The sequence below is a fragment of the Arachis ipaensis genome, chromosome B8 (assembly GCF_059453495.1).
Source record: "Arachis ipaensis isolate K30076 ecotype BB chromosome B8, ASM5945349v1, whole genome shotgun sequence".
Classification (NCBI taxonomy): Eukaryota; Viridiplantae; Streptophyta; class Magnoliopsida; order Fabales; family Fabaceae; genus Arachis; species Arachis ipaensis.
The window spans coordinates 65945689-65956098 of record NC_142443.1 but is presented as its reverse complement, the minus strand read 5'-3'; the positions used below and the strand labels follow the sequence as shown (position 1 = coordinate 65956098).

The window sequence follows — 10410 nt, the reverse complement described above, 5'->3', positions numbered from 1 at the left end:
GGTCAATTATGCTTGCTTGACTAACTCTTCGATGTTAGGGGTTGACGAAGCGAGATTGACTCATCATAATTATCATAGTTGTGGTTATGGCCATGATAGGATTCCTTAATTCTCATTCCCAAGTCAAGGCCCCTTTCATGCATTTAAGCATTTTCACTAAGTTTTGACCCTATTTTCTCTTTTAATTGCATTGATTTCCTTTTTGACTATTTGTTAGTTCTTTTATCTTTTAAGTTCTTTTAATATTTCGTTCTTTGATTCCAAACACCCCCTGCCTTTTTCTTTACAACCAAAAGTGTGATACCCCAATTTGCATTCCTAGGGAGAACGACCCGAGGTTGAATTACTCTCAGTTAATTATTTTTATTTGAAAAATCAAACGTTGATTTGAGAGGATAGATTGTCGGTTTGGACTATGCTACCAACGAAGTGATTCTTATTTTGAGAAATTCCGAATCGGCATAATCCTCTTCATCATGCTCTAATTCATATTTCTTAACAAAAATGTTACCAAACACCTTCGAGTTAAACTCTAAAGAATTCTTGTGCACTTCCAAAAGCTTGCCATCAATCCCTCTATTATCAAACCACCATGACTGATTCATAATATCCTTATACTCGGGATGAGTAGCCCAAGCAGCAACAAATTGGAAAGGTCGATTCTCTTTAGCCTGAGGACGACCTTTACAATGCACCAGAAATAGGGCAATGATCAGACTGAAGCCTATTTATAACATCTGCATAAACCTTTGGAAAGATAGATAACCAACCACTATTTATACTGACTCGGTCAAGCTTTTTTGTTACGTTAACATAATTTTTTACCTTCTTGTACCAAGAAAATCGTCTCCCAATAGTCTTCCAATCAAGCAAACCGCTATCCCCTAATGAAGTAGCAAACCTGTCTGCTCTTTGATGAGAAAATTGACAACTCTTAGATTCATGAGAAAATATGACTTCATTAAAATCATTAAGAACAATTCAAGGTCCTTGAAAAATCATGGATTGTGCAACAAGATAATCCCAAAGGAGAACCCTTTTATTAAATTGAGGACTACCATAAATACTACTGCACCTCCAAATTAAATTATCAAATTGAATCTCAACAGAGACACTCTAATCAAAAGCATCAATGAACTGACAACAAACACCTTGCATGGAGGATAGAAACCAAATACCCTCTTATGCACTTCCGCTTCCATTATACAAACAGAGTGATACCCCAACCTTTTTCAAAATAATTTTAAATGCTGAAAAGGGGAGTGAGTTTCAACCATAATAAAGAAAACATGTCTAAATTTCCTAACAAGTTCCTTACAATGCACCTGGACTAACTTATTTGAAGCATTCCTAATGTTCTAAACAATCATATTTAAACTATCCATAAATAATAGGGACAGAATAAATAAGAACATAATACTCTAAATAGAATCACCAACCTCAATAGATGGTTTGTCCTGTGGTACTGGCGTAATCTGATCCTCAATAATTGCGACCATCAGACCCCTAACGCTGCATCCGCCAGGCTTCCATCTACTAAGGTTCCCTCTGTTGCGCAGCCAGGCGAGTTCTGCAGGGAGAAAGGCTGCGGCTGCTTCTGGAGAGAAATTCCATGATGTGCAGGAGTTCGATGCGATGGAGATAGCACAATTTCATGTTTTTTTCGCTGCCCTATCCTAATGTCAATTGATTTTCCTTTATCACCATACAAATTGGACCTTGGGACTTCTCGAACCATACTTGTGCTGCTTTCCATCTTAGTCCTTCAAATCTGACGGATGTCCATTGTAAATTTTAGCTTATGCCGCACTTGTTGCCAGCCCTTTCCATCATTCATGCACGCCTCATTAGCATGACCATCAGGCACTTGAGGAGCCAATAATTCCGTAATTGCATCATTCCCTTTAACAACTCCTAATTATCGTCCAAATCACGAGAATTCTCACCCAAATCACAAGCTTTCAATTCAACCTTTTTTTGAATTTCATGATCATTGTGTGGCATTAGTGTCGGGGCTTCATGATTCTTTCCATTACTAAAAGAATCATCCTTCCTTTCCGAGAACTTTTCTATGCACAACGATTTATTATGCCCATACCGTGTATAAGTAGAACAAATTAATTGTAAATTCTCGTATTCCACTTCATGAGTCATGCCTTCCACGATAATATATTTGATTACCGGCAACCCAATATTAATCTGAACACAAACATGTGCATATTTTTCTCTCTTTGCAAGCTTAGTAGTCAAGTCTACTTTCACGAGAACTCTTAATGCAAAACAATTCATAACATTGCTTGTTTTTGGTAGCACCAAATATTCTGTTAAATTAAATGTTGTTTGAATGATGGGATTAAATTACAAAATTTAATTTTATTTGGGATTCAATTACAAATCTTAAATTATAAAGATCAATTTGTAATTCTAATAAAAATATAAAGACCAACATTATAATTTAATCTAAATTTAATATTAATTAATATTTCACTTTATTAGTTTATCCATTTTTTTGTCGACGTAAATTCTTAAAATTAATATCGCATTGAATATGTAATTTGGACTCTGGATGCGTATTATTTGGACACGAACTTCTGGGATTTTGTTTTTAAATAAATAATTTAATTAATTTAATTACTAAAATAAAAAATTTGTAGCATATTTATCAATTTATATTATATTTATTTATTTTATTTAAATGAGATAATTTTAAATGTATAAACGATATATATATATCGTTTATAAAATGAGATATGTTTAAAATTATCTCGGTTACAGTGTAAACGAAATATATGTATTTATAAATAATTAAATATAATTTTTAAAAATAATAAAAAATATTAATAATTTAAATTAGATCAAATTTTTAAAAATATTAATAATTTATTAATTTATCCATTTTTAAGAATATGGTCTAATTTAAATTATTAATTTTTTATTATTTTTAAAAATTATATTTAATTATTTATAAATACATATATCTCGTTTGCATAATAAAAAAAATAATTTAAACGTATATTTTACGATGTAAACAAATTACATTTAAAATTATCTCATTTATTAAATAAATTAAATAAATATAATGTAAATGAACAAATACACTACAAATTATTTATTTTAGTAATTAAAATAAATAAATTATTTATTTGAAAATAAAATCCCATACCTATGCAGACTGCAGGGCTCTATATAATTTTTCGAAGTTTGCAATTTGACTCATTTGAATCATTTCCACGGTTTATCTGAAATCCTGAATGGCATGGCGGTGTTTCAACTTCCAGTAAGGCCTCACGCGGAACGCACGCTGAGCTTCTCGAAAAGGCCCAAATATTGAGTATTCTTCCCTTCTTTGTTCTTCACACAAACTCGAAGAACAGTGTGTATAGTTTAATCAACGATTGCAGTTCCACAATGAAACCAATCAACAGTCGTTCCATCAGTGTGCAAATCCAAACCCTCCATCAACGTCTCCTTCGTGCCTATAACCTCGGAACCAGGTTCCAACTCAAACCGCAGCTCCTTTGTTAATCTCTGGTTCTATTCATGCTATCTTTTTTCGCTATTTTGTGTTTTCAATACCTAATTAGTGTTATGAAATCTTCGTAAAGAATTATTTTCATGCCCCACGTTTCTTCTGAAGACCAATTTGGACGTTTGCTCTTCATTTAAATTCTGCCTGAAGGGATTAAAAATAGTGGTTGTTGTTTAGAATATTGTTATTTGTTCCTGAATTTTTATTTAGTTATTTATTTTTCGCCGTGTGAAATGTGAATTGTGGCAGATATTTTGATGAGAAGACAAATACTTGGAAGTGGCAATGCGCTAACATTGAAGTGCAGAAGAATGTTCTTCGGTCAATTAATGCATTTCTTGATTCTATCTCAGGAGATGCACGTGCCACGCGTCATACTATTGTAAAGGTTTGGGACTTGCAAATTTTATTTTCTTTTGCTATAATCATACATTGTATGAACATATAAACTTGGATTTTCTGCCAATTTACTGAACTTCTTAAATATACGTGATATCTTTTATTTTTGTTTTTATTTTCATAGATGGATTTATACTTTATACAGTGTTGACCTTGGCCTGATGTTTGAGATTCAATCACAATGAAACAGTAATTTCTTGTGTTATGATTTTTCAGGAATCTGTATCTGATGTTTTGGGAGCATTATTATGTATTCTTGAAGGCAAAAGTGGTCCCTTATTAAGCATGGCATCAAATGTTGCAGTGAAGTTAGTTAGTATTTTGCCGAATTCACTATTGCAATCTCGTATAGTGGAACTTGTCTGTTGCCTATCATCCTTAATCTCTTCGCACCAAGTAGAGGTTGCAATAGATTGTGCTAATGCCTTGAATTTGGTGGTCTCTAATTTGAGTGCTACAAGTGAGAGGACAGTTATGGAAGCCCTCAAAGACACAGGGATTGCCACTCATATTGTTGGAAATATAAAAGACTTTGCTGGTGGTGCAAAAAAAATTGAGTATTTTGAACAGATGGGTTCACTATTGAGCACAATCCTGTGGCGGTGGCCTCAATCTAGGTTCCCTGTTTTGAGTGATGTTAAACTTATGAAAGCTTTAGCAGACATGCACATGGTGACAGATAGTTCTATTAAACTTGTACTTTTAAAGATGTACACATCTTTAGGTATTAACATATCCCTGAACCATCCCCTGATGTATAATGATGCTTGCTTTATTGTCTTCCATTATTTATGTAAACTAATTTACTATTTGTTTTACCAGCTTTATGCGATTTTGTAGCCAAAAAACTTATAGAAGATGGAGTATTTGTAGAGATGGTTGTGCAGGCCATGGAAAAATCAAACCCTCAGGTTGTTCGAATAGAGGGGTTTAAGCTCGCTCGATGTCTATTGGTAATAAACTAATAATTCATATTCTCTCTAATAAACATTCCAGTATATATAGTATTGTCACTAACAAAGTAGTTTTGATGCTTAGAGATGCCAAGAGAATTTCATACGTATGAGGAATTTGTGTGGTGATGCACTTGTCAATGCCATAATTTGTGGGATGAGGGAAACAGGATTGAGTTCCAAAAAGGGAGGGATCAACCATGGTTCCTTATTATTGGAAGCATGTCAATTGGGTCTAATTACCCGTTGGGATGGTGATCATCATATCAGGTTTTGGGAACATGGTATTGATAGAGTCCTCCTTAATCTTGTACTAGAAAATATTCAAGATAAGCCATCTGAGCATGTCTTGTCTTTGGAAGAACAGATATCCACAGCAAACAAGGGTTTAAAATCTAATTATCATCTTGGTCTGAGGAGTTATCTGTGGGACATTCTTGGGTGCCTTATGATACATTGTGGAGAAAATTTCAACCCTTATACCTATGGAAGTGAGCTCCACATCAACACACTAATTACATGTGCATGGTAAATTATATTCCTTCTATAATCATTTCTTGAGATTTTAATATGATTGTTAGCATTGATACTATGCCTTGATTTTTTTTTGTGCTTTCTAAATTTGCTAATTCGAGTCTCCTTTTCCTGTAGTCTGACTTTTGTTGACACAATTCAAAAATGGTGCCGAATATGTCAAAATGATGATGATAGTTTCCAAAGTGAACCAGTATCAAGGGCTGTATTAATGATGATTTATTCTCCATGTAATCACATTTCTTCACATGCAAGGCTTGTATTATCTGATAGAATGAAAGTAATAGGTATTCCGTGCTTGAAAAGCTTAATACATACTCTAGATTACACATCGTCCCTGGCAAGCTTTGGGTCATCCGATAAACTTCAACTTGTTATTAACTTGATTGGGTTAAATTCTCTTTCAAGTTTACCTGAATATCAAAAATGTATCATCGAAAGCAAAGCAATGAAAGCAGTTGTTCTTATTGTCAAACGATGTTTAAGTAATGACATTCATATGGAAAGGCCTAGCATGGCTCCTCATTTGCTTACATCATTTCATGAAAGGTCATGTTGCTGCATTGATAAAGAAGATTGGGAAGGTTCCAATGTGCTCCATTTTTATGGTTTGTGGGCCTTGTCTTCATTTGTTCATCAGTGTAGCCTTTTACAAGATCATACTCAGAAATTCACCACAGCAGTGACATACATTAAAGCTCAATTACTCAACAAGCTTCATGAGACTTGTAGTAGCACCTGTTTAAGTCCTGGAGTGAGATGGTATGCTTCATATATTCTAAGCTATTTTGGATGTTATGGTTTCCCTAATGAATTAGCAAAATGGATTGGGAAATCCCTTAATCAGGAAGAATATGCGGATTTGCGACTCATTGTGGCAAATGGGGCTTCTGTCAATGTTAATGGTGTTATTCTTGCTGTCAGATGTCCATCGCTTCTGCCTCGTGAAATCTTGACTAGTAGCAAGAATTGTAAAGAGGGAACAGATAAATATGGAGAGACTATGAGAGAGGTTCGTTTATCTGCTCACGTTGATTATGAAGCATTGGTGCTGTTGTTGGAATATGTTTACTTCGGATGCTTGCAGGCAGAGGAAGATATGGTAAAAAAGTTGAAAATTCTTGCTAAACGCTGCAATCTGCAGCCCTTTCTGCAACTACTCTATAGACAATGTCCTGAGTGGGGCACACCTTTCCCCAGCTTGAATCTTACTTCAGCTCTCAATTCTGTTGGAAGTTGTTTTTCGTATGGTTTGCTTCTTGATCAGCTTCTTATGTACATTTAGAATAGCATGTGATTGGTGTAATCTTGTGTTTTCTTTTTCTTATGTCTATTTCAATCTTTATTTATCTCAAATTTTCATTTTTTTTTAAGTTGATATAGATATTTTGTTGTTCATTCTATATATTACAACTTCTAATGGATATTCTGTTACTGAAAGGGCAATAATCCTTTAAATAGTTTGACATAGGATAATAAAAATAGTCATTAATTTGAACTTGCTAAACAGTCATTCCTAACTTAGATGTTGCTAATATTTGTTTCAAATGAGTTTTGAAGAGGAATTTTAATTATATCGATTTCTCTTTTCAGGGATGTCATATTAGAAGCTGAAACAAATGAACTCGTTGGGTGGACATGCAATTTTTGTTCTAACTCAGTGCCACATTCGCATGTTCACAAAGTTATATTGCAGTCTGGCTGTGAATATTTACAAGGTTTATTCCGATCAGGAATGCAAGAGAGGTGATTATCAAATTGCTCTCCTATATAATCTGGAATTTGAGAGTTTATATTTCTTTTACTTTAAAGCTTTTCTAATATGCAAATTGTAAAAATTACATCCCGGTATTTAAATTAAGTTCTGTGGTTTGCTCCTTTGCCTTATTGAGGCTGGAACTCATGAACATTGAAATACATGATCATATAATAGAATTGGTAAATGGAAATAATCATTAAGCTAACAACCAAAAAATGTATATGAATGCGTGTTTAAAAAAGATGACCAATCGAGGGAAAAAGTCAAAAACAGAAGTTAATGGTGAAAGAAAGAACGAGAGCATAGTGTATGCTCAGGTCTAACTCAATTTTTTCCTGGAAAAGAACAGTGAATTTTTCCCCCGATATTCCCTGCTTCCCAAATATCACAGTGCAGCGGTTACATACTGAGTGAGGAAGCTGTGGTCCGCATTTGATGCTGCTGCAGATCCTTCTCTATCTTCGCAGCATATTGTCTCCTCTTTGAAGACTTTAATAAAATCCCTTAGTACCCCTTGGGTTTCTATCATAAGGGAAGATGTGATTGTATGCTTTCATGTCATTCTAAGTGGGCAAAGGTTGATGACTTGATGTAAACTGTTCGGTGTTTATATACTGGTTAAGGCCCTGCCTCTGTGCAACTATTCTCCACACAAATATTTTCTAATATAATAGTGTTTGATACAGGAAGATGCATGTTCTTGATTGTAAAGTTATAAATAATTTTATACCAGAATTGGTTGGAAGTGACTTATTTGGGAATCATGTCCAGTGTTGTCACTTTTTGCATTATGTACATATATTCTAAGTGCATTTGAACTCTCAAGTTTTCATGTTTAGGGCTTCATGGCCGATTATGCAAGGATTTTTTTCGGTTTCTAATAAGAATCTGTATGAGCCTTCTCAGGTTGCTATAATTTTTGTTGCCTTTATCATTTTCATTTATTCTGTGTTTCCCTTGCGGTTTGTCTTCAATCTCTAATTATTTTTGCAGTCATTCACAAGTCATCAAGGTTGCTATTAGCTGGGAAGCATTGATCAAACTAGTACAGTGGTTTTATTCCAATAATCTGCCAAATCCTCCCGCTGGATGTTTGTGGGATAATATGGATGATGAAGGAAAGCTATTCAATCTGCAACCATATGTGGAACTTAATTGGCTTGCTGAGTTTTGGATGTTGGAAAGTATTCAGGAAGCTAGTTGGAATGTGATTGTGTCTTGCCTTGATTCTGCCAGGCACTTGTCTGCTAGGATAATCAAAATGGCATACAATCTCTCTTTGTGGAAGTTGGTTGACATTGCAGCGAATTTCATGGCTCCTTCATATCGTCAATTACGAGATTCTAGTGATCTTGAAGAATTTGATGAAGCTTTAGTTCACTTAATTTATTCTGCTTCTATTCGGTTCGCACAAGAAGGTGGAAATTGCTCTAGGTGATTTGTAGATATGGGAGATTCAAGAGATGTGTTGGGAGACACTATATCAGATGAAAATTGTATTTCCTGTTTAGGTCTGCTGACTAACTTTTTTAGACGGTTATTTTAAGTGTATTAGTTGAGTGAGAAGATAAAGAGCAATAAAAAAAGAGCAGCCCGGTGTACAAGCATCTTGCGTTAGCACAGAATCCGGGGAAGGACTATGCTAGATGTGTTATCATGTGGGATGGGATTTTATTCATGCATCTATCTCAATCTGTTTTGGCAACTAGAGGAGTAATGGACCTTAGTTGAATCTTGTCTTTCAATCAATTCATTGTGGTGTTACAGGTCAAGGCTCGGAATCAAAATCATTCAAATAGATGATCACTTATACCTTCCTCAACTTTATTGGTATGTATTTTGTATAATCAATGCATTCTAGCTAGTTATGATTGTTATGTCAAATTGTCAATAGCTTTACCGAATGCAAGTTATGTTCTTCAAGAAACTTTTTATCCTGTTTTAGCTACACGGTATGTCATATGCTAACAAATTCATAATTGTAGATAGATAAAGGTGGACACGCTTTCCTCATTAAAATTAGGCTGTGATGTATTCATTCTAAGTAGGATACAAAAATTAAACTTTGCCCATGTTGTGCAAGGAATTGGTTTGTGTTTTCTATTTGTTCCAAAACAAAGTGTATTGATTGCTTTTGCTTTTCCATGCCAAAAAGTGCAACAAGGGACTGGAAAAACTTCAAGTGGTTTCTCAAAATTAACGTGATTGATGAGGCCGAGAATTGGAATATGTTTATGCATTAAATAGATTAGTAAAATCATTTCCTTGAACTTAATTGTTTGAATAGCATTCTTGCTTATTGTAATTATTTTTGTTTATTTGGTTTTGATTGGATAACATGCTGCATAGGTTATTTACTTAGAAAGGGAACTATATTAAAATTATTAAAATGAAACTAACTAAAATGAAACTAATTCTGTTGATGTGTTTGAATACTTGGAGCTACACCAATGATATCTGTAAGTGTTGAGGGAAAAAAGAAACACACTAAAGTAAAAAAACAAACAAACAAAAGACATAACTCGCATTATCACACTAGTTCAGGTTGAATATTTATCGATTCTTGTGAGATTCTCATTTCCCTGTAGTTTTTAACTCTGTTGGCTGTTTCAGGTATCTGGTAATTAATTCAAACTTGGAAGCTTGCCAGTGTATCAAGATTGGAACAAAAGTTGATTTTGTTGCATGCTATTTTATTGCCAACATATTTTAGACCATGCTGAAGACTGAGTAGTGTACCATCAGAAAGTTTCGTGAATGATGAGGTTCTTGTAGTGTAGAGGAAGAATGTGGTATATTAAGTGCTTCTTGGAGATATACTCCTTCAATGTATATAAATCTAAATAACAGCAATAGTGGTTCACACAAACTACATATAATTAGTGTAATATCTTGTCAAATGTTGAGACACTTCCTTCATGATGTAATTCATTAACACTTCACAAGTGTGCTTGGTCCTACAACTTTGACCTTTGACCTTGATAGAAAACAATAATGTACTATGATTGACAGAGATTTTGTTAAATTGTCGTTGGATATATTTTAGATACGATATTTATTCAATAATCATTTAATATGTATGTGTTTTGTATTTAACTGGGTTCTAATATAATAAAAAATCAATAATGCTCTGTATTCATGTGATTTTACTAATCAAATTTAACCAAGTGATTTAGAGTCATCTGCCATGCCACTTATAACAGATTTAATGTAAATCTTTCTTTTTTCGTTCCTCA

At 33.9% G+C, this 10410-nt stretch overlaps 1 protein-coding gene across 2 annotated transcripts; it reads left to right on the top strand.

Moving 5' to 3' along the window:
* Positions 1–3210: 3210 nt before the first annotated feature.
* LOC107613263 (BTB/POZ domain-containing protein) lies at positions 3211–10199 on the top strand. 2 transcript variants are annotated; one of them, XM_016315188.3, is made up of 9 exons: positions 3211–3494; positions 3779–3917; positions 4145–4652; positions 4751–4881; positions 4967–5409; positions 5533–6660; positions 7009–7161; positions 8168–9004; positions 9788–10199. In XM_016315188.3, exons 1-8 carry the CDS (start codon positions 3409–3411, stop codon positions 8610–8612), a joined length of 3033 nt encoding a protein of 1010 aa, XP_016170674.1. In that variant the 5' UTR covers positions 3211–3408; the 3' UTR covers positions 8613–9004; positions 9788–10199. The 2 variants fall into 2 exon arrangements, with proteins under 2 accessions (XP_016170674.1, XP_088353349.1); XM_088497223.1 differs by having other exon boundaries at positions 3216–3494; positions 4769–4881.
* The last annotated feature ends 211 nt before the right edge of the window (positions 10200–10410 follow it).